The sequence below is a fragment of the Aptenodytes forsteri genome, unplaced genomic scaffold, assembly GCF_000699145.1.
Source record: "Aptenodytes forsteri isolate BGI_AS27 unplaced genomic scaffold, ASM69914v1 Scaffold193, whole genome shotgun sequence".
NCBI classification, from domain to species: domain Eukaryota; kingdom Metazoa; phylum Chordata; class Aves; order Sphenisciformes; family Spheniscidae; genus Aptenodytes; species Aptenodytes forsteri.
Window position 1 is genome coordinate 1,909,443 of NW_008795405.1, and position 27,728 is coordinate 1,937,170.

Genomic DNA, 27,728 nt, shown 5'->3' on the forward strand with positions numbered 1-27,728 from the left:
GGTCGCGGCCATCGGGCGCGGAGGGAGCAGCAAGGCCGGGGCAGGCCCGGTGCAGTGCCGCTGGCGCTGCGGCCCGGGGGAGCTGGGAGCCTCGCTCGCGGCTGCCGGTGGGTCTGGGCCCCCAGTACTTGTCCTGCCGCACCTCAGCCCCTTGCAGTCTGCTGCGCTTATCGGTGCCATTGTGTGAGGAGTCGCACGGGTCTCCCCCGCGTCAGCCTTGCTCTTTCCTTGGTGGCATCGGTCCGAGCACCGACCACTCCAGCAGCAGATGGTTTCCTCTTTCGCTAAACTTACTGCTTGTGGTCTTCCGTAAGTATCAAGTCTGCACTGCGTCCGAGTGATCCATACTGCAGAACACCCTGCGGAACCAACCGCTCTGCGAGTGGCTTCCTGCGCACGCCTCTCTACTTTTTCTCAGTGTTGCGTTACTAGTGGCGGAGCCAGCCTCTGGCCGTTGGGCTGCCGTGGGGTGGATGCGTTGGTTTGATGCTTGCGTGGGTTCCCTCTGGGCAGCGATAACCAAGGCCCTCCCCTCTTTCAGGGGAGCTCATGGATCTGATCCGGACAGAGGGCCAGAGGATGACGGCAGCCCAGCCGTCTGAGACGACCGTGGGCAACATGGTGCGGCGAGTGCTGAAGGTCATTCGGGAAGAGTATGGCAGGTGAAGCGCCCCTCTCTTGCTGCCTGTACCCCTCCTAGAAGCCCAGAACAGCCCTCCCACGCGGTGTGTTCTGCTGCATCTATGAAACCCCTTTAGTTTCCATCACCCTGTTTTCCCACCTCTCCTACAGAGGGATTCAGCGAGTTTAACATCAAAGGAAACCTGTTGTTGTCAGTGTAGCTGATGACATTTCCTCTAGCGAAACTCCGCTTGGCATACGTGTTGTGGGTGTGTGAGAACAGTCTGTGCCCTGACCTCCGGCTGTTCTCTCCTTGCATTCCCGGGAGGGTCCATCCCACTGGGATGCCTTGAGCCTGTTCCTCATCTGCGGGCTGCAGCGTTTGCACACGACTTAGGAAAGCGTTTCCTGGCAGAGCTTTGGAAGTCTTTCTGCCAGAGACAGCTAGGGAAACTCTTCAGCATGGCCTGCCTCCTGTGCACGGTTTTCCTTCCTCTCTGTTCACATCCAGGTGTGCTGCGCTGTGGGACGGTGCTCAGCCTGGCCGTGCCCCTGCACTCTCTCCCGAGGCTGAAGGGCTGCTTCTCTCCGCAGGCTTCACGGGCGCAGCGAGGAAAGCGACCAGCAAGAATCCCTGCACAAACTCCTGACTTCCGGAGGACTGAGCGAGGATTTCAGCACACTTTATCCTCCCCTCAGAGCTAACGTTATTGAAGCTATTAACGAGCTGCTAATAGAGCTAGGTACGGATGGGTCTGAACTGCCCCATGAGTGGAGCTTCTTATGGGATGGGACTGATGCTTCCCCCTCCTCTTAGGTGGAAAGAAAACAGCAAGGATCTGGGAGGCTTAATCTGAAGGAACTAAGGAACCGAAGTCCTGCTGCACCCAGGACTTAGTTTAAGTCCTTTTTGGCTTACAGGGAGATGGGTGGAACATTGTGGAGGGGACAGTATGGGGGGCTATTGGCCTGTGCTCTTGGTCTTCTGGGAAGCCTTGAGTTCAGTCCTCTGAAGAAGACTATGAAAAATATGCCAAGGTCGGACTTAATCGCTGTGCACTTGTAACCTGACCCTCGTGCACAAAGCACTGCGATACATTTTTCTTTTTCTGCAATCTTGTGACAGATGAGGCACCCGACTCTCCTTCTGAGGCCCAGGTTGCCCTGCCTCTCCTTTCCATGTGGTTCTAGTGCTATTGAACCATTGAATTTCTGTCACTAGTTGTTGTGTGGGCATGGTGGTTACCTGGAGTAGTGCTGACACAATCCACTCCCCTCATGATGGAGTTTTCAATACAGCTATTTCTATGAATAGCTAGGGAGCACGGGGCATTCTTGGTCCCCCTCCACTGGTAAAAAGAACGGGGAGAAAAGCTGCTCCTGCTCTACTAGTGCTCATAGCATCGCTTCAGTAAAAAATGATCTTGTTGGAGGACAGCCCTAGCAGCACAAGTGTTGCTTTTCCTGGCTGCTTTTCCACCCACGGCTTCCTTCTGTTACAGAGGGCACCACTGATAACATTGCTATGCAGGCGCTGGAGCACATCCACTCCAATGAGGTGATCATGACCATTGGCTACTCGCGCACCGTTGAGGCCTTCCTGAAGGAAGCTGCCCGCAAGCGGAAGTTCCAGGTCATCGTGGCGGAGTGTGCGCCGTTCTGCCAGGTGAGGCGCAGGCTGGCTGTCTTCTCCAGGTGCCACGTTGTCCCGCACGTTCTTACTGAACTCTTGTCTCTGGAGGCAAGCTGAACGTTACGGAAGTTCCTCTGCAGTTGAGAGGTTGAAGACAGCTTGTTAATCCTACCTTGTGTCCTTCAGTCGGAGGGCTGTATTTGTGCTCCATCGCTTGGTATTTTTGCAGTTCAGACAAGAATTGAGTGCTAATAGCTCTACAGCTGCACTGCAGGAGCTATGTCCCAGGGGACCAATTGGATTCTCCCTCTTTTTAGGGTCATGAAATGGCTGTCCGACTATCTAAAGAGAACATTGAAACTACTGTCATGAGTGATGCAGCTATTTTTGCTGTCATGTCTCGAGTCAACAAGGTAAGGAAGGCTCCACTGGAGGAGGGATTTCACGGCAGGTTGGGTGCTTAGGCCTCCCAAACCAGCTGCAGGTCCCAGCAGTGTTGGATGCGTTTCTTCACTGAAGACTCAAAATTGTAATAGTCCCTCTTTACAGCTGGGGTGGAGATTCAGTGTGGAACCCCAAGTCAGTATGATGACTAACTGCATGGTGATAGGTTTTTCTGCCTTAGTGGCTAACAGGCAGAACAATTACAAGAAACCAAGCCAGGAGAGCCTCAAAGGATTAACCTCAGTTTTTAGAGAAGATGGAACAAAAAGCAGCATTTCCAAAGGGGAGAAACTCCCCTTGCCTGGAACACAAGATGGGTGGTGAAGGGAATCACCAAGGTGTGTCTTTTCAAACAGACCCGTTCTGTACTTCTATAGAGAGGAAGACTTGGCAGCCCAAACTAAAAAAAAAACAAAACAAAACAAAAACCTACTTGTAATGTAGTAAAATCCAGCCGCACCACTTCTTATCTATGTATTTTAAGCTGCTTTACATTATTCCCATTTTACAGCAAGGGAATTGTTGCAGCCAGCAGTCAAGTTACTTGTATAAAGCTTACTTTGCAGGCTTGTAGAACAACAGGGAACACAGCCCAGTCTCTGCTCGGTGTTCCCTGCAGTAGAACATACATTTGTCCTCTGAAGTTCTCTGTGCTGGCCTCACCATGCTGGAGTCATGCTCTCGTTAGAGGAACGTCTCGGTGCAGAGCTAGTGCCAGATGAAACAGATCAGGCATCCAGCTGCCCTGTAACTCCAGCCTTTGGCTGGCTGGCTGTTCTGACAAACTCCTCTTCCAGCTCATCTGGCAGGGTCTGAGCCAGGAAGCGTCCCTTCCCCAGTTTGCTGTGGAACATGCTATCTAATGCTGATTTGCCTTTTAAGGTCATCATTGGTACAAAGACAATCCTGGCCAACGGCGCCCTGATTGCTGTGAGTGGGACTCACACTCTGGCACTAGCAGCTAAACACCATTCCACTCCGCTCATTGTGTGTGCCCCCATGTTCAAGCTTTCACCGCAGGTAAGTACAGCAGGTCTTCGGGACTGCACCTGCTCTACACAGAGATGGGGGTGATTTTATGCTTGTGGAAGATCAGGGTGGACAGCACCATCTGTCCCAAGGTGAGGTTGGTAAATGAGCCATGTCCCCCATCTAGCGCTGTTACTTCAGATAGGAGATCCTCACCCAAATCTGGCACACCTCAGGATCTCCTTGAAGCACCCTCCTCTGCCACGTATGCTGAGTGAGCGATGCATTGGGTATAAGGATGTAGACCACTGCCTACTAGAGACTGACATCACCATACTTATTTTTCTTCAACCATAGCAGATTTCAATTTGTATCTTTAGTGTAGAAAGACCCTGTGTACTGATAGAGGAGGTAGACGGAGATGCTCTAAACTGTCTCTTACACTCAGTACTTATTCAGTATTGTGAGACGAAGTTGCAGACTGAGGAAGTCACTTCTCTGCTCCAGTTCCCTAGGCTTTGCAGAAGGGCAGCCAGGTCACAGAAGGCTCTAAAAGCTCTGAGGAAAAACCTTTCACCTGTAGATGTTAGAGGTTCTAGGCACGGGCACTGTGTAATTATTGTAAACAGATGTACTATTACCTGGCAAGTTGTCTTCCTCTGCTTTAGTTCCTTGCAGCACCCAGGATCTGTTTTCACTAGGATAATGCGGCAGTCTCTTTTTTTTCCTGACCTTCCTGTACTCTTTCTTATTCAGTTCCCTAACGAAGAAGATTCATTCCACAAGTTTGTGTCACCACAGGAAGTGCTGCCATTCACAGAAGGTACTGGTTCTTTATACAGGCTGGTCAAGCTGGTTCAGGCTATAATTTTAAATTTTCTTCTAATAGCTCACATAAAATTTAAACATAAGACTGTCCTGTAACCCAAGACAGAAAATCCTTTCCTATTGTCTTAAGCAGAAATAAGTGCTGGGAACTATTTTATATGTAGCTTTCTATTACAGAACATACAGAAAAAGGATTTCCTTTGAACACTGTCTTTGCATTTTTGCTTCTGTTCTGAAATAGTGTTTTATTATAGGATTGTGATAATGGTGCCAGGCAGGTGGCAGTTTCCTGTGGGACAGAACAGATGCCCAACACCGAGGGCAACTTCCTTTCCTTCCTACAACTCATGTTAATTTCTTGAATCTTCGTTATGTGATCCACTTGTTGAAACCCAGTATCTCTGCAACGGACTTCCCACACAAGCACAATCTTTAGAAAGGCGTCAGCTCCCAAGCCCATTTTCAGATAGCAAAGTCTCTTTCAAAGCCCCATTTCTATGCAACAGACACTTGAAATGAAGATATCAGGTTTGGCACAGGTTTTTGGTTTTGGCCTTCTGAGCTTTTCTTTAAATAATAACTTTGGCAGCATCAGGATTCTTGTATTCTGATTACATACTGGCAGGGTTTTTGGCCATTAATAAATCTGTATCAGAGGGGATCTGGGGTTTTTATCAGTAAAAACTGCCAAAAGGGAGTGCTGCTGTTCATCCAAGATTGCTCTATACCTGTAATTCAATGACATCAGTGAGGAAGTTGGAAAGTATTCAGGATGTCCAGTACTGACTTCAGGGTGGCATGTGCATAGCCAGTTTCTTCGGGGGCTCAGGAAGATGTGCAGAAGGCTAAATGTACTTTGAGTTGCTTTGTCTAATATTGCTGCTATTCACTTTACAGGGGAGATCCTGGGAAAGATCAATGTTCACTGCCCAGTGTTTGACTACGTCCCTCCAGAGCTCATTACTCTCTTCATTTCTAACATTGGGGGTAACGCGCCTTCCTACATCTACCGCCTCATGAGTGAGCTCTACCATCCAGATGACTATGAACTCTAATGCCATGAAGCACATCACTCTCCAGACTCTGCCCATCTTTCTCTTTAGAAAGATACAACAGCTAATTAAAGTGTACGTTGCAGAGACAGGTTGCTGTGGGGAATCAGTGAGGAATTTGCTCAGAAATGTCTTTCCTACCCAAAAGCAACAGAAGGCAGAGCTCTTGTACAGGTATTGATCTCTGTGCTGTGTTAGAAGCCATGTGGAGCTGCTAACCCGCTTTGATTCTGAAACAGCAAGGCATATGTGTAACTCTCTGGGGCAGCTAAGCTGTTACTTCAAAGTGTGCTGCAATAAAGGCTGTTTACAGTGATCTCACCGTTAAGCACGTTTTCAATATATGGTTATTTTGTTTCTGTAACTAGCAGGAGTTTTACCAGTGTAGTGAGTTGCCTGCACCTATGATGCAGTAGCAGGCTTTAAGGTGTGCTTTCAGATATGAATGTGATAAGAATCCATTGGCCATTGTCTTCAGAATGGATTTTTTTGGTAGAATTTTCTGACAATTTTTGGTGAGTTGCTGAAATACAAACCAGCTTTTTGTACAGTGCTGGAATGGAGATTCCATTCTTGATGAAAGACAGACCTTCAGAAGTCCCGTCAGCTAGCTTGTTCACCTCCATGTCAGAAGGCAGAGCTCAAGCTCTTGCTTTGCTTATTGTAGTCTGAGGGTCTGTCCTCTCCTGTACTAATTGAGTGATTGCGATTATTATTCTTGGGTGGACATCTTGTCTCATTCGGAAAGTTCTTGATTTTTGTGAGGGGCAGCATGGAATGTCTTAGAAATCTCAGGCTCTTGCAGGTCAGTGAGATCACTTTTCCTTAGTCCCTTTTATCATGTATGGTAATACACTACACCACAGTTAAGGCATCAAATGAAAGTAGTTTCCACTCCTTGTTTTGCTTTCGATTCAGCAGATGTCAATATCTCTCTAATTTGGTTTTAAGTTGGATGTCTGTGGTTAAACAAAGACATCACCTTCTTTTACCATTCTGAAATAAACTCTACTCCTCTACCGTAGACTGAGACACAAAATAGAACTTGAACCTGTAAAAAAAGTCTGCCTATTGTAAAAAATGCTGTGGGCTATTTAGTTATTTCTGTGGGGGTAAGTTTCTGTACCCTGAGAATGTGGGGCTATGCTAGGATTTAGAAATCTCTCACTCAAGAATGCAAACTCCAGGGAGCTGGAGAAAACAGCTGGGTGTGTCAGTCATTGCCTAGTTAAATAAAAAGAATGTTTTGATCCAAAGTTGGCCTATGTATACTATGAAGCTGGTCAGTCCTCATTCCAACCACTGCCATGAGCCGAAGGAAAGAGTTTAGTGTTAATTTTATTAATAAATACCTCCCCATTTTCAAAGCACTATAAAATACATTAATTAAAAGTCTCCTCTCTATTATGCAGAATCATGCTGTGCTTGCAGAGAAAAAGCACTTTAGTAACTGCAAGTGGCTGCAACTTCTTGCCTCTGACTGATAGTCAAGTACTGACATAAGGCCCAGGCTCACAGTGTAATTCCTTAGTGTTGAAGATGCTTCTCCAGGCTACGAGGGTGGGCTCCTCCTGCCGTGTTCTCCTGGCTGGTCTCTGCTTCTTAGGTCAGTACTTGGAGCAGAACTTCGGTGACCGCACTGGCTCAGAAACTTGGCTCCACGCAGGGTATTGTTGTCTAACAACAGGGGGACCTGGATCATACCAACACTTCTAGTGGTTGCAGCTTACGGTCTTGTCTTTTTTTGATTAGGGTCTTTTCTTCCAAATAGGTGCCATGCTCGCGCCATCTTCCGCAGTCTAGCCAAATTAGGTTTAGGCTGGAGGGAAAAAAATTAAGAAGCACTAAATCATAACTAAGTAAATGAGCTTCAATGCCTCCATACTCTTTGCCCTAATACAGTCATTCCCAAATTTTTTTTAATACCTAAATTCAAAGTCCCACCTGACTTTCAACAGAATCCAATTTCGTAACTTAATATAGCACAGTAATAACAAAAGGGAAGGAGTAATGATTTTTTTTATTATTTAAATGTTGCTATTTCTTTGCTTTTTTTCCCCATTTTATAGCATCTTAAACTTTGGGGAAGTAGGCATTTGTTTAATTAGCATCTTTGCCACTACTAGAATATCAGAATTTACATGTTTTCCAAGTTTTACACTTAGAAACTGCAAACACTTTAAATATATGCTTAACTTTAAGGACTAGTGGACCCCATTCAAATCAATGTGACCATTCGAATGAAATATGGTTAAGATCCTTGCTAAAGTGTTTGCAGGACAGAGGTTTAATGTTCTAAAGTTTTATTTTATTGGTAACAGCTATGTAAAAATTCAAGTAAGATACAGCCAGTGGTGATGGTTTCAAACTGGCCCATTGTAGTTCTAACACACACATACATGACATGCCTCTGATAATCCAGAGTGTGGCTTATCAGAGGCATATCTGTGTCCCACACAGTACCTGCTTTTCCTGCGGTAGATGGTCTATGTCTGCAAGAGGCATCATGGAAGGTCTTCCATGAGCACACTGGAAGGGCAGCTGGCAAGATGACAAAGCTTCAATAAGCCTGCAGCTCTCCTCCAAAGTCAAATGCTCATTAAACTTAATAGCTCCTGAAAAAAAGATACAAATTCTTGCACACACTGCCAAAGAGAATTCAAACCACCCAGCAGACTTCCTTCCATAGCTGTGGTTTTCACAGAAAACAAGGCAGCTCCCAAAGATTAGCTAGGAGGCTACAGTATGGCAGACTTAGGGCTTAGCTCAGTTAACCCACCTGCTGCATATGGATCACCTTTCCATGGCCTAAACTTTCACCTAACCCAAGTCTGATGGATGGTAAGATTATTTGGTTTTGGCTTTTCAGATGACGTTGCAAGAGGCAAATGGGCTTTTTTTTTTTCGCTTTTTTTGTGTGTGTGTGTGTGTTACGGCTGAAGATGCAACTGGTTCACAAATCAAAAAGTATTAAAACAAGACAACAGCTAACATCTGTTCCACGGGCTTTATCAGTTCTATGTGCCTGCCGCTGACAGGCATCAATTCCAAGACCAAATGCTAGCCCTGCCACTTTCTCACAAGTGAGCACTTAATAGCATCCAGAGGAAATCCAAGCAGAACATTAGGGAGTCATTTCAGAGGTGTTTGCAATCTTTAGCCTTCACAAATGCACAAGACCATCTGCAATCTGCCTTTCAGCCATGGGACTTCCTTAGATATAAAAAAAATTATGTACTGTCTGCCATTTGTAGAATGCCGTGACACTCTGTGAAAATAGATGCTTTTGGTTCACGTTTACCCCTTCAGCGTAATCTTGTTAATACTGTATATGGCACAGGAACTGCCACAAGAGGCTAGAGCTACTGCAGTCTACACCTGTAAGGTCTGCTCATTTCCAGGTGCTGGAAAGCCATAGTCTCTTAGAAGATGTAAATTCTTACCGCACTCCTTCCAAAAATACTTGAAAGGTCACAGGCACACTTAAACTAGCACTTTTGATACTTACATGAAATAAAAAACGTTTTTTGGGAAGAGTGTCGATAAGTCTTCTTTCCTGCTTGCTTTCAAGCAGATTCCAGCACCTCCCCTTGCCCCTTCACAGAGCTGTTATTTGAATGGTTTAGAGCTCACACGGATGAGTGCATCTCAGAACTGTATTCTATCTGTGTTTCATGTGAGGGTTGGAAAGTATGTTAGGCCCATACATGAATAAATCAGAGCAGTATTGCTTGTCCCTCACAGTGCTGTCCATGAAAAGACCATTATCTCCTCATCCCTATGAAACACACAGTCTGTAATCCCGGAATTCCTGCAAACACATTCTGAAACCACTGCCCCAGGGAGGACGTTGTGTAGAGACAGAAAGGTTTAAAAAAAAATAAAAAGAAAGAATGAAAGAAAAGTACAGTTTCCCTACCATGACAGGCCTGGGAAGCTAACACCTTCAGAAACGTCAGAGGCAGTGTCCCTCGTGCTCCTCCTCCTGTGGTCTGCACTAGCTAAAAGTAGTAAGGGAACATCATCTTACTTTCCATTTAATATGAGAAAAAGGAAGAACTGTAACACAAAGGAAACTAAAAATGAGGAAAAGCTAGTGCGTTATCTAGTCCACCTCTCTCATTTGAGGCTTAACACACTTACTCCCTTTGGTTCATGCAGTAAACTTTGCATTGCAGTCAAGTTTAGAAGCAGACAGAAACTCACCTCAACTTGTTCTTGCATAAGCTCCTGGAAAGAAAAAAGTAGTATCGTCAGTTGCTATTTCTCCCTTTCATTGCCCATCCCCTGCTTTGTCCACATATGTGTATAATTTACTGTGTAACTGCCAGAACCAGGAAAAATGATGCTGTTGCTAGTACACTGACCACAGTGTGAAAGATCTAGGTGCAAGTCTTGACCTCTCACAGGTATCTTATCAGACTTCAGACTAATTACTTGGTTTCTCTCTGCATCAGTTTCCTATCTGTAGAATGGGTATAATGGAACTCTTATACCTCAGAGTGCAATGAATGTGTGTTATCTTTGAACAGCTGCCCTTTCTTCTTTGGATAATAGTCCATGTGGATTTCATTTCTGATTTCTGAATCATGAATAGGTGCTACCAGTCCTAATTAAAATAAAAAGGACTGCAGAATAGATGTGCCAAAATGCTCATGAGGTCTTGAGGCGTCAGCTAAGAATGAGTGCTCATGAGGCACAGACCTGATCCCCTCCTCTGCCACTTTTAGTGCTCTTGGCTCCCAAATCACACCAGGAGAGTGCATTTTGAGTTCTTCCCGATTATAGCAAGGTTGGAAAAGAAAATTTAAGCAGATGAATAATCTTCTCTGTTTCTTCTTTTCATATCAAAAGAGATGTATAGCAAGACTGGACTGATTCACGATGGCTCAGCCTAGTGGCTGAATATGGTACTCCAGAAACAATTTTTAAGGAGTCCTTGAAGCAGTTATGATTGTGGAGAATTGTTTACAATGGAAACTGCAAGTAATCAGTTCAGCAATTTCTTCCTCAAACTGCAGAACATCTGGAACAGCAGCTTTTAGAAAGCTGCACTGCCCATGTAGAGATTTCATGAAAACAACTTTAAATCCTAACAAATAATATTTCTGTATCAGCAATATTATGATTTTACTGTTCATTCAAGCATACATGAGCAGTAAACTGTTGAAACATCTGCACTATATACTATTTTTCTTAGCTTCCCCACTAGTCCAAGTCTGAAACAGTCTCCTATCATTTCTGTTATAGTTCAGGGATTTCAGTTTTGGGACTATTTAGCTACTAAAAGGAATGGCACCCACATTTGCCAAGAGGCTTCATTGTCTCCCTCATATCAGAGATACTCTAATACCCTGGGCTATTAACACAGAACAAGACCCAGTGTCACAGTTTCACCCATATCCACAGCTGACCTCCACAATGCTTTTAGTGACAGGTTGTCTTTTCCGTCGTAATTCATTGGCTTCTCTTTCTATAAAACACAGTGGCACTTTCCTCACTAGAATCAAGGAGCTATTGGTCTCAGAAAATGATAATTCAAGACCCAAGTCCTCCAAATTTTTGTAGCAGCAGCTGAGGAAAAAAAATACCAAAAATAAGACATCAACCACAGTAGCTATGTCTCCACAGCATACATAAATATTTCTGTAGTCCCCATATATGCTTCCTCCTGCAACAGTTTCCAATCTCCAAATCCATGCATCATGAGATTCCAAGTAATTTTGCCCTTGCAGCCTACATTCAGCCATGTTTTTTCACTCCAATCAACTGTACATATTTCATGTTCCACAACCACAAGATCTAAGAGTTCCTGTATTACATGGAGAGAAGCTTTATGTCTAAATTTATAAATCTATCTTTTCTAAAGATGCACAAGGTGTCTGGTTCAACACAAAACACTCGAAATATTGAAATTACGCAGCATAAAGACTCCTTTAAGTCTAACCTAAAAAATTGTGATTTCAATTGACACATAATAGCAAATACTTATGATGGAAAAAAATATTGTAAGAAATTTATGCTGGTTTAATGACCTTTATGTCCCATTAAGCAAAGAACCCAGGAAAGAACAACCTGTAGTTAATCTGACATATGTCACCCTGTGGATGGAAAAATACACACAAAATGGGACTTCACAGTCAGATGAGAACTTCTCTTCAAAATGAAAACAACTGTAACAATATGTAGTTTATTTTATTAACTCAGGGAATATTCACTTAAAACAAAGGTGGTGAAGGTCAATTTTAGAAAAGAGATTCTTTGAGCAAAAAAGAAGCTAATCTGAACTTACTAAAATCAGTCACGAGAATAATACAATTACTAGCCTCCATATGGAGATGACTGGTGAAATTCTACCCAAAAAAAGAAGACATGTATAGCCTTCAGCAAGAGCAGAGAAAGACCGAAAAAGCCCATTGTGGTGAAACGACAGAATCCAAGCAGCTATTGAAGTCAATCAAGCCTTTTTTTTTTTTAAGGAAAAAAAAAAGGAAGTTCACAAGAGTCAACAGAACAATGCATTACTACAATGCTTAGTAGACAAATAACAGAATCAAAGCTGCAGGTGAACCAGAGGTCCAGCTGAACTATTAAATAGCAAGCATAGCTGAAGAGAAAGGTCTTTTAGGGAAGCTAATTTATTTCATTACATCAAACTTTACCACAGAATACAGTCATACTCTGCCAGCAACAATAACAACAAAATTTAGATTTTTACATAGTAATTTTAATTTGTAACTTTTTAGTAAGGATAGTCTCAGAGAGTGATTGTGAAGAGCTGAACTGCCAGTAAATACTGATAAATTAAAGAGCAACACAATAAAAGCACCAGTAAGCCAGCATCAGTAAGCTTCTTGAATCAATTATCTTAAGTGATAAATGAAAATCACAACTGGCATCCCACTGTGCTGAATAATTTAACCAGTGTCCTTAAAAGAAAACCATGCCTCTCTGATTTACTTTATCTTACTGATTTTTGTAGTATGTTTGTGATATAGCTGATGAAGAGAAGTATCTCACAGAATTTATTTGGTCTTTCAAAAAGCCTTTGATGCCGTGTCTTAAAAGTGGCTGCAAATGCAAATGCAAAAAGTTGTCATGAATAGAGAAGTAACATTTGTCATGATTTAGAGACTACAGAAAAAAGGTATGCTGGCAACAGTTGGTCAGTGTCCAAACATGACCTGAGTCCTGATCTGTATCTTAATAATTCTTTATTAATGATGTGGAAAAGAAGGGGCACGGTCACGCAGGCAAATTTCTAGAAAACACAAAACTATTTAGGTTAGCTGAGACTAAAGATGACGTTGAACTCAATCAGAACTTAAAACAAGTAGAAGCATGATGAATGAAATCAGGATGAATGAAAAAGGTATAATGAAAAATGGACAGAAAAACTGAATTCACTGCTCCTGAAGACAAATAAATGCAAATTATCAGGAATAATTTGATCTATTTGTATATTTTTTTGGCTTCTACATAAATAGCAAAAACAAAAAAAAACAAACCACAACTCTGTGTTTCATTGCCATGACCATTCAATAAACAAGCAGTTCATGCAAGCAGCAGTAGCCAAAAGAGCAGACAAGGTATCAGTTGTGGATATAATAGACAGAAAATATGGGCACAACTGCAAAGCTACTGTACAAATCAATGGGATACCCTCACTTGGTATATTGTATTCAATTTTGGCCATCCATTCTCAAAAGTAGATATATCAGAAATGGAAGACATTCAAAGATGAGTGCAAAAACAATTCAAAGTTGAACAAGAGGCATTATAAAATATTGTGATGTTAGTAAGAACATCATTAAGAGGTGGGAACAACAAAGGCATCCAAATATTACTGAACTATGAACAGAATGGTTACGTTCTCACATTTTTCCCTAAGGCAGGTGGAACATATTAGTGCTTTACACTTTCCTTGGAATTTCTGGTATTGGCCATTGTCACACACAAGAGTTACCAAACAGATACTGTTATGATTGGAATACACCCAAAAAGGACTTTACACCAAACAAGTGGTGTAAAGTATCCCTATAATAGGCAACAATCTTAACAAGGAGTGATTTAAAAGCTGTCGAGTTTGCCACAGGCATCACAAAAAAGAGCAGTTTGAGAATAATGAGGTAGTGAATGTTAAGATAGAATATCACCTGAAAATGAAGAACAATGCAGGGGGAAAAAAACCACAAATGCATGTGGCAGGTGACAGACAAGGATTTTGGGGGAAAAAGTTTGATTAGTGTCCAATGGGACTGCAACAGTCCAACAACAAATCTGTATCTAAACTCTTGCAGTACAAAAGTTAAATGTCCTAATGGTAGCTAGGCCACCATTCTGAAACATTTGGGAAACAGTGTTCATTAGTTACTCTTGGCAGGCACCTAGGATTAAGGAATGCATTTCTGAAGGATTCACAGTACAAACTTTCCATACCCCATCCTGCTCTTCTCAAACAGCGCCTGTTAAATCAGTGATTAGATCGGCACTATGGGCACTGCACTCTAGTGTGCACTCCCAAGTCTTGAGCCCCAGACAGTAGGATCTGTTGGAGGCTGCTTTGGCACTCTCCTGGCCCACACATGAAGGTTTACTTTCCCAGGGAAACCAGAGCACATTGCAGAGGCACAGAGATGGCACACCACAGGGTTTTGTCTTGAGATGTTGTAACGACGTGCCTGAGAAACACACCTATTTTCCTCAGAACAGATATAGCCGATTGGTCTCAGCTCAGCAAAGAATCAACAGCTTCTTTCCTGAGCTTCATGGTAACCTAGCAATATAGAGAGATCTTCCTGGTCAACAGAGCCGTCCCCAAAAGTTTAGAGCTATTGGCTATTACTAACCGTAGAAATCTTCTTTGCTCTTCTGTAACTTCAATCTCCAAAGGGGGAGAGATGGAGGAGGACAGTAATTTCTTCTTGCCACATGCTGCAGCTTCCTTCTCATAGGAATCTGTGAATGAATCGTTTAGAAGTATCCTCTCTTAGAGTATTTACGCAATATTATTACCCTTAATGACCCTATGGTTTGGCATGTAATCCTCTGGATTAAAAAGTGACCACAGAATGCCTCCTCCTGAAACTTGTGGAGGACTGGGAATGTCACAAACCAGACATCTAGTCTCTGGGGAAGGGTTGGTTAATGCCACTTTGTTTTTTCCCACCAGTTCCAAAAAAGAGTCACCCCAAATAGCAAAAAAACCTACTGATATATTTAGTCCAACTCACAGAGAGCAATTTTTCCACAGAGAAGTCTGATATAAACGGCATTAAAATACTATTCACTAAGCATTTCTCCCTTCAGTGTTTAACTTTTTTCAGTACCTGACCAAAAGGAGCAGAGTTCCTGGAACCCTCTCTGCAGGAACTGCGCAGTATTTATTGATGAAAGAGAAGGTCAATGATTTTTAAGTACTTGATGGATGGCTATTGTGCTTTTTAACACTGAAACCAATGGCTAATGAGCTTACAGAGAAGACCATTATCCCTTTGCAAACAGTTTCAGATTGTGGAAATTTTAGGCTTTAAGCACAGTATTCAGCTAAAAAGGAACCAAATAAACCGCTTTTTACTTTGCATCCCATGTCTTATTCTTCACAGCATAACCATATAATCTTATAGATGTTATTCTATTTCCTCTTCATTGTTTTTCCTATCAGTCTTCCTGCTCTTTCATTATGTCAGGACTATTTTAGTTTGATAGTTCTGTGGGTAGGGAGTATATCTTCTATTTTTGGAAATGCTGTAACAATTTTCAGCTGCCAATACTATGACTGCTACAGATACTGACTGCACTCTCCTAGAGATCAGGATAAAGATGACAAATGAATATCATGTTGGCTCCATACATCCCAGACTTATCCTTATGGTAAGTTAGTTAGCAAGCTTTCCCTTTCAGACAGCTCGGTTGTACTTTTCTCTACACTGATTAACTTTCTTCCTAAGACCATCTGAATCCTCACCTGCAATAAGCTGCTCCAAGCGGATCCGTTCATGAGCTGCATGTTGGTCCACCAAAATCAAGAGGTTTCCATCTAAAAATGTACCACAAGAGATGAGAAATAGACAACTTTGTACCAGACAATGGCACAGGTTGGGAAGAATGACCACTCTCTAGAGGCCACATTTAGAAGGTAATTATCAGCCAGTTTTACAGAAATAAAGTGAGGAGGAGGCTGTGTTGGCAGAACCTAGTCACTACAGAACAGAAATTTAGTGATCCAAATTGGCATTTAAATTAAGGTAATTAGATTGAGTCAGAAACTCTTGTCTATTGACATCTTTATCTAACTTCAGAATGAGAGCTGAGGTCACCCACAAACTGTTCGGTTTAACAGAGTCTTTTAAAATGTTACGAAAGCTACTGGTTTTGAATGCCTTTTTTGTACAGCTTCAGCAAGCTTCAACAATGAATATGTCCAGACACTGTGAACAGAGTCTGAAAGATGTTAGTAATTTGAGTACAATCTATTTTTATAACGCTAATCTGAAGGCAGTAGGAACATTCAACAAGGTCCAAAATAAAGATAAGGAAGATCCAGGAAATTTCAAGTGAAGACTAACATTTTCCTCTACTCACAATATCATCCCAAGGCAAGAAGAGAATACAAACAGGACAGTGTTCCCTCTGCAGTCTAACTGCACTTGACAGCCACCTCAACTTCATGTTAATAATGACTCTTACCTGCCCTTTTATCCATTTCATTCCTAGTGTTGATTAAACAAGCGATAAATTTATTGTCCACTTGCTGAAGAACCTGCAAGATACTCAGAAAAATCATTACCCAGTGGTAAAATTATTTTTAAAATGAAGGTAAACAAAAGAAGACAACAATCAAAATGGACCAAGCGCAACAAATAGCTAGTAGGATGATTAGGGGAGTGGAAACCGCATCTTTTCTAATCCCAAAGGCTTAAAGAATTTGGCCTAGCAAAACTGAGACTGAGAAGGTATACAGTTATTTTTTATAAATACAGTGGGGGGGGCTGAATATGGAAAAGGAAGCAATTATTTAAGCTAAAAGACAATACTGGCAGAAGGTCAAATGACCATAAATTGGTCATGAAACAGTCTAGTCTGGAACTAAGGGAAAGTTTCAAAATATCCAAGAAAATAATTCTGGATCAATTTTTTCAAAGAGAGTCATAAGGGCAAGAGCTCTAATTGTTCTAAGGTGGAGCTGGAAATTTACAGAATGGATTAAATGCTTGTGTAGAAGCCTCCTTGAGTTGGGAATCAAAGCTGTGCACAGCAACTCTGAGTATTTGATTTGTTGATATCACCAAAAGAGAATGTAAACAACCTTTTTTAACCTGCCCCGTGTTTAACGACTTGTGCTGATCATCTGTAGGAGCCAGGAAGCTTTTTTTTTTTCATTTTCTGATGTGGAATTTGCCTCTGTGACTTGATTCCACCTTCCCCTCAAGCATCAGAAATCAACCAGAGCTACAGGGAATACTGAGCAGGGATGCACAATGCTTTCAGTATCTTATTGTTAGATTTAAATTAACAGATGTGGTGTTAGGGAGGAATTTCTCCCCAAGTCACAGATAGACCTCACTCTGAATTCTGTCTCACAACATGTGCGTTGTTCACCTCCTAGGTAAAAACGAATAGATGATTCTATTTCTTTGCAGGGATGCAAGACATTAATGATTCTTTTTATTCTTTTCCTGTGGCATGATGCAACCTTTTGTGCTTTTGGTCTTTTCTACAGAGATTCTCCAAGTTGCTATAGGGTACTGAAGGCAGTATTTAGCTTCTTCAGAGATGGGAAGTGGTAATTTCTTCTAGCTTTACCTTCTTAAAAGCATACAAAGGAAAACATTACGCAGGTAAAGTTAATCACAGAACCACTCAGTCAGTTTAAAAGAACAGTTCTTATTATGAGGAGTGAACTGAAAAATGGTACCTTCCATTTTCCAGCTTTCCTCTCCTGTCTTTTTGAAACATAATCTATTTACTGTAATAACTTTATTTACTCCTGTTATTCTTGCACACCCAACATAAGTAAGGGAATCATTTGGATCCTTGTCCACCCTGGAGATCAACATTACCATGCCCCACACAGTCAGAACCTGCAATCTCGAAGTCAGCAACCTGATTGCATGAGAATAATGCTAACTGGGCCTGTAAGCCTTTCGTCATTGGGATGCAAGAGAGGGAGAGAATCTACTTTGGCATCTCTATCCAGACAAACCATCAAAGAATGTAAGTTGAAGCCATACATTTACATTAGCTTTTAAGCTAACATTCAAAACATTTGATACAGAAGCACTAAAACAGTTAAACTTGATGCTATGATGCCATTTTTAAGAATCACTTTTCAGAGCAGATACAAATCTTAAAGTGAAATTTCAAGTCTTTCCATGAAATCTGGGATTTGCTTTTGAAACCGCTTTGCTGAAGAATAACATTTCTAAGGTCAATAAAAATGGAAGATATAGAACACAGATTTCAGAGGAATATGAGCTAAGCAAACGCCTACAATATAAAAAACTGCCCATTGAAATATCATTTAGTTAACAGTGTTTCTAAGCAGCAGTAACAGGGCTGCCTCTTGATTTGATTTAACCATACAGTCAAAGAATTTTAGAGTCACTTGCAGATAGCTGATTAACCATGAGATGATACTAAGATCTGGCATGACATACGTGTCTGCCGGTATCACACAGCAACCAAGAATTCTGTTTATGCTGAATTCATTCATATCCCTAATGTGAAAATTAGGGATATGAACTATTTTCCTGGATACCTCTTTCCCATCAGGCAGAAACATCAGCAAATCCCATCAGCTGAGTGCAAATTTGGGGGTGAAAACTAGTAATAGATCATATTGTACCTGCATTGAATGAACCATGTCTTTGGTGAAACGATAAGGATACAAGATATTGTGAATTTTCACAGCCAGATTGTCAGCCTGACTGCTGGTCACATCAACAGCAATCTGTAAAAATAGAATTACAGATCAAGCAGGCTATAAAGGATATGGCAAAAAACCCAAACCCACACAAAATACACCCAACAAACCAGCTGTAAGAAAAATTGGAAATAACTCCATATTTTGACAAACCAAGCTTTCTACACAAGAACAGCACTAGCTAAAGATACCATCCGGCACTCCCTTTGCTTCCATCCTCATACACTTTCCCATCTGGATATTACCTGCTAATTTCAATGCGTTCAGCTGATTTCAAGTACCTATCAGAAAACGCGAAGTTAATTATCGACCTACGTGAGCTCTCAATGGATTGCATTACAAAAGATGTATTACCCTGAAATGAGTCAGAGTACACATCACAACAACTGAACAGAACTGTTCCTTTTCAGAAACTCACCAGCAGGTGGTTTGCTACTCCCTCTCTATTGTTCGCAGGTGGAAATGGTAACATACATATGTTTACACACACACAACATGATGATTAAAGATAATGCTACCTCATGACAACAAAGGAAGTTTTTCTAAAAGCTCCAACATTGTTTCCCTCTCACATGCTACAATCCTGCCAGGCTATAAAAACAAGTATAGTAAAATACACTTTTAAGACCCATTGCATCCCAGAGAAGAAAGCTGGGTTATTTTAACTCTGTCCACAAAGAGGACAGACACTGTATTACAATTTTGCCATCCTTTAACTTTTAATTTTAAGATGTTTATCTCTGTAGAGGGAAAGACAGCTTACAATAATGTTTTGCTTTTGAAATGATGTAAGGCAAAAGATAAGCCTGATACCTGCTTCTCTGACTTTGAATAAATCCACAAGAATGACTTACATATAAACAGTCCATAAAAACACACATCTGCTAGGTCTATAGCCTAATATATCGCTGAATAACTTATATGCAACGTTACAATATTTGCACTTTTGGTCCCCATGTCAGAAAATAACAGAAGGCTAAACTGACTCCTATTTTAGCATGAGATGCGAGATAATACTTACCTCTGGGCAGGGAACAAAAACAGGATTATCCCATTCTAAAAGCAACGACTGGAGAGACTCCCCTTCAGCACCTAGGAAAGAACACATAGATAATACAGGGACTACCACCATCCATCAATAGAAGGTGCATTGGGTACCTCCACCTCACACAAGTATTATTTTATTTTTTCCATCATAAAAAGGGGAGAATGTAGAAATAAATAATGGAACATGAGACTGGGCTTCTCTATTGTCTGCTTTAACTAGGAAAGACACTGTGCAGCTTTCTGACTCCTAAATGTGCTGCAGCACAATTCAACAGGCCCTGGAAATGGGGCGGGGGGGGCATGGGGGGGGAAAGAAAGACCTGTTTAGCTACCCACTCCCTCTGGACAAAGCCACATACCAAAAAGATGATTTCATCCTTTCCACCGCAAAAAAAATTGTGAGGATTGAAGCTATTTTTCACATTCCAAGGCTGGAACGAGTACAAAGAAGGGAGTAGGTAATTATTCTTTAAACCACTGACATAATTCAACAAAGAACTGGGTATTTCATCCTGTAAATAAGTATCACCTAACCTGCCTTCAACCCTAAAAGATTTTTTTTTCCAGTTCTAGATTTGAGATGACTCACACAGTCCCATTGTTAACAGACCTTGAGTAATTCTGGGTTCCTGTTGGGACATCTGGGAGAATTCTTTGATTTTTTTTTACCACAGAACACTGTGTCCTGGAAAGCTGGCCCTACCTCTCAGATCCTGGCTTGCTAGAGTCTTCTCTTTTCGAGGTCTAGGAAGGAAGGGTAGCACAATCTCACTTCTAAAGGGATGGCACCTGAACTGAATCCCTAAACACAATATAAATTTACTGCTGCAGATTCAACAGCATGCAAAATTACAAAAAGCTATACAATTATTATATTCTCATAAATAAGCGTGTGCTTAGCCCTGTACCAATTAAGAGTATCCCACAGATTTTGCAATCTAACATTGAGAAGTAACAGCACATACATAAAAAGCTGAGAATTATCAGATACACTTGCATCAAGAAATGTATTATTTTAAAATATTACCGTGGCATCTGCAAGACTGTCCTTCTTAAAAATTAGCTGCTGTTTTAATCACATAAGAATTACTTCCAGAATTAGTGCAATCAGAAGTGTTATCCCCAAAGGAAAGAGGAGGCATATAGTAAAGTCTGTCAGATATCAACACTTTTGACTTCCCTCTGTTAAGGTGTTTTAAAACTGTCAGTCTATCACCACTCCTATCAATACTTAATAAAGTTATCAGGAACTTGTAAAACTGAAAACTACAAGTCAGTGAGACCATATGAGATATCAGAGTAAGCCTAACAACATGTTCCTACCCACCCAGAAATGATTTAATGATATTGCAAACCAGCACTGTTATCAAGATTATTAAGAAAAGTGGCTCAGATTTCCAGCACAGTGGTAAACATTTCACCCTTCCTTTGGTACAACTCAGACTTCTATTCTTTGTGAAATAATAATGAATTAATAAAGTTCCTTTCTACTAAGAAATTAAGGGTGTGCATTCAGGAAAAGTGGCAGAGTGATAATGCCAAAGAAAACCAGCTGCGTGCTGATAAGCTCAATATGAAAAGGCTCTATGAGATCCTAGGCCAGTCCGTAGACTCCTGACTGTTGACTCCATTCCAGTAAGGACCAATGAGGGTCCTACCCTGGGGACTGAGAATCCTTTCAAGAATCCAAACTGGCAGCCCAACATGGGAGAGTAACTCAGCATCCCATTGTCACAAAACCCAGAAGAGAGTACAAGATGGCCTGACGTGGTTCCTGGTAAACTGTGGCAAGTTGAAGAATGCTACCTAATTCAGACTTTGACAGAACTTTTGTGGCTATTATCATTGAAAGATATTATCCCTCAAGTTCACAGAAGCATCCATCATCTATGTGAACAGAAGTCCAGTATTTTATACATAGAATCATAAACAAAGATTCATTTCCCAGCTTCTTGCTCCAGAGAAAATCCTTGTTCAGGACATACATTTTTCATAAAGCTAGGATTTTCTTCCCCAAAGGCCAGTGAGAGTTCAGAGCTGGCAGAGATATTATTAATAAGATTTTTCTGACAAGTAACATCAGAAAACGTGCTGAGGGTAATAATGTATCTACTTTATACATGCAAACCACATACAATTACCATACTTGAGTACTCATTTTCAGTTGCCTCAATTAGATCACTAAAATATACTGGTGTAATGACATATCAGTCAATAATGTCATAAAAGTAATAAAAAATGCAAACATAGCTGTCATAACAACAAAGACCAAGTTGAACCTACTACAAATTATTCAAAAAGGTGATGGTGAAATGAAGCTTGATAAATTTTCCTGCAGCAATCAGTTTAATCAGTGCAAAGATGCCAGAGTCTAACCTACAAAATCTAGCATTTCTGTTGTGTGCATGGCATGTGACTGGAAAAAATAGCAGATGGCCACTGCTGTCATGGAAAAGAGGATGTGAATTATTCTTACCTCCTTCCACCTGCTACCAACCAGTGTAATTTCCCTAGATTTGTGTATGAGATGCTGTTCTTAATAAATCACGGGGTTATGAAATTCTAAGTCAACACCATGGGGTTACTGACACTCCTCTAAAAAGCAAAATGAAAGCATACATAGCAAGTGAAGAAATTATTCCACTCCTGGGTCTTAACAGCAGTCCAAAACAGTGCTCAACATCAAGAGACATGAATGCTGTGTTAAGACACGGTTATGTTTATTCCTATGACTAAAAAGAATGAATAACCTTTGCTTGAAAAACGTGTGAAAGCACATGTTTGTTGAACTTTGAAAATCTAAGATCTATAGGGTCTAGCCAGAGTCCAAACACCTTGTGAAGGTTCGGGAGGTCCGACCTTCAACCTAAGAAAAGCAAAAAAGCTGCAGTAGGCATCTCACCAAAGAATAGCACCATCAACACAGCTAAGAAAGAGTGGCACCATTGATACGATGGAGAGTAACACCAATGATAAGGCTAAGAAAGAACAATGCCATTGGAGGTAAAAAGATGCAACACAATATGCATCTTCAAAGACTACAGACTATACATAATCTGAAAGCATAAGGGTATGCGAGGTATTCTCTTCATAAACATGAATGCACTATCCAAATATTTTGGATAGAAGGTCAAGCTCCACATCTCAGTGCTTCGGCTGGCTACTAAACAGCACTGTGGGCAACTGAAATTGGTAAACCACAGAAATTGTTAGTCAAGGAGTGTACATTTGTGCTTGCAAGTAATTTTACCTAATAAAAACAGAGATGTTCTTCTCCTTGTAACAAATTTACTTCAGTGGAACACAATAGATATTAAGAATTATTGGCATCAATTATTATACTTGAAAGGGAATAGCTTAACAACCAAAACACCTATTGTACCAGTGTTTCTATGACTGATGATAAAGAAGGAAGTAACAGACAAAAATGGAACAAACCAGAGGCCATCATGATTGATTAGACAAATATTTCCCAGGAGAACTACCTATGAAGAACTCCAAACTACTTTTTCAAAACAAATTATACAGTAGAAAATACAGTCTATATGACAAATGGCTGCATCTTCGCTCATAAAATCTGCCTATAGACAGACCAAGGAACAACTTTGAACAAAGATATATCCATGGAGGGAAAATTATCAAAGACACTATTCTGCCAAGCCAGATCAGGAGGACACAGAAAGCCAAACCTGACAGATAGATCAATGAAGACTCATGAACACCACAGCACTGAAAAGCCAATACAATGTAGTGTCCTGTCCCCCCTGGAAAAGCTCCATCATCAAACTACCAACAATGCTCTACAACATCTCCTACAAAGCTAAATATGAAGGAACAGCCTTCCAAAATCTGCGGAAAGGAGACTACACATTCTCAATGAAAAAGTCAGATTTTTGTTCATTTTTCAAGGGTTGTTTTAAATTTTGTATGCAGTTAGGACAAAATGTTAAAAACCACAAAATTTTTCTACTACACTTACTTTAAAGTGTGTCCCTCACTTTATATATGACAACAATTATATATAACTGTGATCACAATAAATGTCATGATGCGCAGGCAGCTGCCTGTTAATTGACAAGGTGTTGACATTTCTTTTTACTGTCTTATCAAAAACTATGTTTTAATATCTTGAATATTAATGTGTTAGTGTCTCCATCGTCTCCAACACTTTCCTGGGTTTCATACAGCTATTACAAGTAAGGCAGTGGATATTTCAGTATAAACTGTCAGGTGCCGTCAGCAAGATACTTTATGCACCTAGCAGAACACAAAGTTTTCCTTGTCCCATTCGTACAACAACCACCACCACCCTCTTACCATTCTCTGAGACAACGTTCACAGCCATTGTTGTTATATCTTGAATGCAGGCAGCTTGAAATCCTTCAGTAGGAGGAGTGCTGTAGGTGCTCAGTCCAGTTGCTTTATTGATGTATATTGTCTTACCCGACGAAACATCAAAATCTTGCAGCCAGTCGGAACAACACAAATGACTCCTGGAATCGCCTGTGCCTGTGTTGTCTGCAGAGAATTCCAAGTTATTTGGGAAGGTCACATGGGGAACCTCAGTATCTTTCAAATTTTGTTCTGAGGACTCATTAAACGTACTTTTATCTTTACAGATGATGTTAGTACAATCCTTTTTAGCAGGTAATGATAAAACACTGCTTGAAGAGACTGTGTACTCCCCTTCTATGCTGCTGAGTGGTGATGGGCTGACAGTACTTTTCATGGACTCTGCTCTCGTACCGTCTGATTGCGAGCGTGCATCCCCCTTAGAAATGCTGTAATTACATTCCCTCATTTTTTCCACTGAGGATTTATATGTTTGACAAGCACTGTACAAAAAATCATTATTTGAAGATTCAAGATCAAAACAGTAGTCCTCTTTTCTACTCAAATCTGTTTGGAATTGTTCACCAAGTTGTTCTACTTCTTTGTGGTCACTTTTCATTCTGGACAGTTTGGATGATAATGATCCTGGAGATCTTTTACAACTTGTATTTTTTTTACTAACCTGAGAGTAATCAGACAATGTCAAAGGACTTTGACAAAGGGCTCGTTTGTCCTGTGACGTTTCTCCACTGGAGAATAAAGTCTCTTCCAAAGAACCAAAGACTTGGCTACTATTATTAGAATCTGTACCTTCCAAAGTTGTAGTTTCACAAGTGCTCACACTACCACGGTTGTCATTCTCATTCTCTGAAAAGTCACAATTAGCTTGTGAATTAAAAACTGGGAGACCAAATTCACTCTGCTCTGACAACGGTGTTGGCAGCGTACACTTGACTCTCCCATAATATCTCCTGAACTTTTCTAACGAACCCAGTTGTGTGGACAAGCTCAGCTTCTTAGAGGGCTGAGATCTTGGCACAGCTATTTGTCTTCTAGTGCTTTTTATAACTTTATTGTGAGGAATACCTGAAGAAGTTGCCAGCGGCAATTCTGTAACATTCGATGTCTCATAATGGCTTTTACTGGTGGCAATAGGCATAGCTATCCCCTCGCTCACCTGATTTGACAAAGTTTTGTTCTCTAACCACTCATTACCATCAGCCATGCATACTTCTCTGGTGTAAGGAGGTGTATATTCTTTATTTGTATTACTGGAAATATCCTTAGCATTTAAAGAGTGAATCGGAAAATGCACTTTGTGGCCAAAAATACCCTCGGCACTGACAGGGCCAGGTCTACATTGCACGTTTAATGCAAGATTTGTTTCTGTTTGTTCACGTTCATGTGGGGGCTCATTTTGCATAACACGTGTTATGAGGCCTGTAGGGCACAATTTTAATGGTATTGAACTAGCAGCCCCTCTTCCAGCATCATCTATCACTTCAGCTGTTGCCCCGTCTCCTCTTCTTGCATTACACAGTCTCATCAATGAACTTCCAGAGACAGTTTCCGGTCCCATTGCTGTTTCAGTAGGGTCTTCTCTCTCAGACGGCGATTGAGTAACATCGTTATTTAAGATATGGACCGTATTGCTTTTCTGCACTACTTTGTCTTGCTGGCTTCCCACATCTTTTATGTAATTCTCTGCACAATGCTGCAGGTCACCACGACTGTCTATTTTTCTTGTTTCTGATCTGACCCCTCCACTAAAAGAGGAACGAAGATTTTCTGAAGGTTTCAGATGAGTATCAGATGCTTTTTGGGAACTGTTGGTGTCTTTTGGCTCCTGCTCTGAGATATTTGATACAATAAAATCAGAAGCTGTGTCATCTTTGCTGGGCAGTGGAATCTCCCCTTTGTTGTTTCTACACAGATCAGACGGTTCAGCAACCTTCTGATTTGGGGTGATTTCAGTTTCCTGTAGATTTTTATTTGACTCTATAAGATTCAAAGATTTTTTTCCAGTCACGGATTTCCTTTTGACATCTTTTGATTGCAAGTTACACATTTCATAGGAATCCACAATTTCATCACACGCTTTCTTAAAACTGTCTTGGATGCTCTTCTCGTCAGAGAGTGAGGGCTTCAGAACTGGAGCGTTATACAAACAAAAGTCATTATCTTCATTAAATTCTCTGATGTCCTCACTACACGGTTCAATAAATAAATGTTCCCGTTTCAAAAATATCTTCACTCCTTCTTCTATGCAAGTTAGAAGAACATCCCAGTTCTGGAACTCGATTAGAGTTTTTGCAGGTTCCAGACACACATCATAGTCACTGTACGCACAGGTCACATTGAGAATAAAGATCCCGTACAACTCTGGGCCACAACGATGGCGACCAGGACTTGAAGTAGGCTGTCTGCTCGCAGGGCCACTTTTTGCCTTGCAAATGACACTTTCTTTTCTTAATAAAAAATCAATTAGTTTATGTAGTCTTGTCTTTAAAACAAGCCTTCTATTCACATACAAGAACTGCATATTCTTGTTGTAATGTCCTTCAATACTGATATAACCACTTAGCTCAAATCCCCCAGACTTATGATTTATTTCTCGTAACTTCTGTGATCTGCCCAGTCCATAAATTTGACAAAACCGAGAGTATACATCTCTCGTCTTAGGGAGCTGAAGCACCATAGAACAAGAGGCATCGTTCCTTAAAGAAACTGAAAGAGAGGGATGCATCAGCGAAATAGCCTCTACTTTCTGTCTCACTCTCTCAAATTCCAACAGAGGACCCATACACTTTCTCCTCACTGGTAACTGATGGAACAGATTACACACGGTCACTGTAGTTCCACCACTCGGTCTGCTCAATTCAGCTTCGCAGACTTCCAGTGCTTGCCCATTGTGAAATAGTTTCACAAAAGTTTTTGCTGTCCTGCTGGTCTTAGATGAAACTTCCACTACGCTGGCCATGTTGGCTATGCTTGCCACAGCCTCCCCTCTAAAGCCGTAGAACATCAGGTTCTCCAAGTCTCCCACTGAGTTGCACTTGCTGGTGAAGTACCGCTTTCCCATTGCATTTAAGTCCTCTCTCCCCATCCCGGAGCCGTTGTCCACCACCTGGATCTTAAAAGCTTCCAAATCCACCCTGATAGCTACACATGTTGCTTTGGCATCAATGCTATTGAGGACAAGCTCCTCAACACACTGCCCCAGTGAGTTGATAGTCACTCCAGAACGCAGCCTGGCTCGCACATCTTCCACCAAACATTTGATCATGTCAAAATCAGATAGATGAGAAACTCAAGAAACTGCAGGGAGCTCACTCCTCCATGTTCCTTAAAACAACTCCCTGGGTGGAGAGAAAAAGTAAAAAAAAAGAAGAAAAGAAATATAAATTAAAGGCCTGAAAAAACTTTCATTTATTGCATTCACCCTCACAAATATACTTTTGTTAGTTTTCCTGGTATTCAGAGGCTTTTTCTGTGATTACTTTCCTGCTCAGGCTTTGACTACACACATTGTTGGTGCCTTCAGGGTAAATGGCCAGAATTTGAGTCTATGCTCCTTACTAACAACATACGTGATTCTCAAACTTAACATACCTAAACCAAACTCCAACCATGGTAAGGCTAAACTCAAGCAAAAGGCTTCTGCTTCCATTTGTATCAAAAATATACAGAAGGTATCACCAAGAAGCAGGTGCAGAGCTGCTTTCCTCTCGTTTTTAGCTCAATCTCCTCACATAAATCCACAATGCCTCTTTCTGCCAAAGAGCATCTGCTGTAATTCGTACAAGAAAGGAATAAAGCGGACTTGAGATACCGAGTAAGCTGTTTATGTGAAAGAGAACCCGCTATTTTCCAGTCC

The 27,728-nt window shown here is 41.2% G+C and overlaps 2 protein-coding genes across 3 annotated transcripts; one reads left to right on the plus strand and one right to left on the minus strand.

Moving 5' to 3' along the window:
- The first annotated feature begins 543 nt into the window (after positions 1-543).
- EIF2B2 (eukaryotic translation initiation factor 2B subunit beta) lies at positions 544-5,879 on the plus strand. Its single transcript, XM_019472501.1, has 7 exons — positions 544-662; positions 1,216-1,364; positions 2,124-2,287; positions 2,572-2,667; positions 3,581-3,718; positions 4,424-4,490; positions 5,393-5,879. Exons 1-7 carry the CDS (start codon positions 550-552, stop codon positions 5,548-5,550), a joined length of 885 nt encoding a protein of 294 aa, XP_019328046.1. The 5' UTR covers positions 544-549; the 3' UTR covers positions 5,551-5,879.
- Positions 5,880-6,869: 990 nt separating this feature from the next.
- On the minus strand, positions 6,870-27,200 carry MLH3 (mutL homolog 3). 2 transcript variants are annotated; one of them, XM_009280716.2, is made up of 12 exons: positions 24,125-27,200; positions 23,837-24,037; positions 19,494-19,564; positions 18,395-18,499; positions 16,237-16,309; positions 15,515-15,586; positions 14,397-14,505; positions 10,962-11,121; positions 9,754-9,777; positions 9,467-9,548; positions 8,011-8,162; positions 6,870-7,366 (listed from the first exon to the last, which is right to left on the minus strand). In XM_009280716.2, the coding sequence occupies exons 1-12, from the start codon at positions 27,135-27,137 to the stop codon at positions 7,274-7,276; spliced, it is 4,155 nt and encodes a 1,384-aa protein (XP_009278991.1). In that variant the 5' UTR covers positions 27,138-27,200; the 3' UTR covers positions 6,870-7,273. The 2 variants fall into 2 exon arrangements, with proteins under 2 accessions (XP_009278991.1, XP_009278990.1); XM_009280715.2 differs by having other exon boundaries at positions 23,837-27,200.
- Between the last annotated feature and the right edge of the window lie 528 nt (positions 27,201-27,728).

Coding starts and splice junctions, on each gene's coding strand:
- EIF2B2 (XM_019472501.1), top strand. CDS start 550: ATGGATCTGATCCGGACAGAGGGCCAGAGGATGACGGCAGCCCAGCCG. Junction 663..1,215: donor ATTCGGGAAGAGTATGGCAG/GTGAAGCGCCCC, acceptor TTCTCTCCGCAG/GCTTCACGGGCGCAGCGAGG. Junction 1,365..2,123: donor CGAGCTGCTAATAGAGCTAG/GTACGGATGGGT, acceptor CTTCTGTTACAG/AGGGCACCACTGATAACATT.
- MLH3 (XM_009280715.2), bottom strand. CDS start 27,137: ATGATCAAATGTTTGGTGGAAGATGTGCGAGCCAGGCTGCGTTCTGGA. Junction 18,500..19,493: donor TTTTTGTTCCCTGCCCAGAG/GTAAGTATTATC, acceptor CTATTTTTACAG/ATTGCTGTTGATGTGACCAG. Junction 9,549..9,753: donor TTATGCAAGAACAAGTTGAG/GTGAGTTTCTGT, acceptor TACTACTTTTAG/CTAGTGCAGACCACAGGAGG.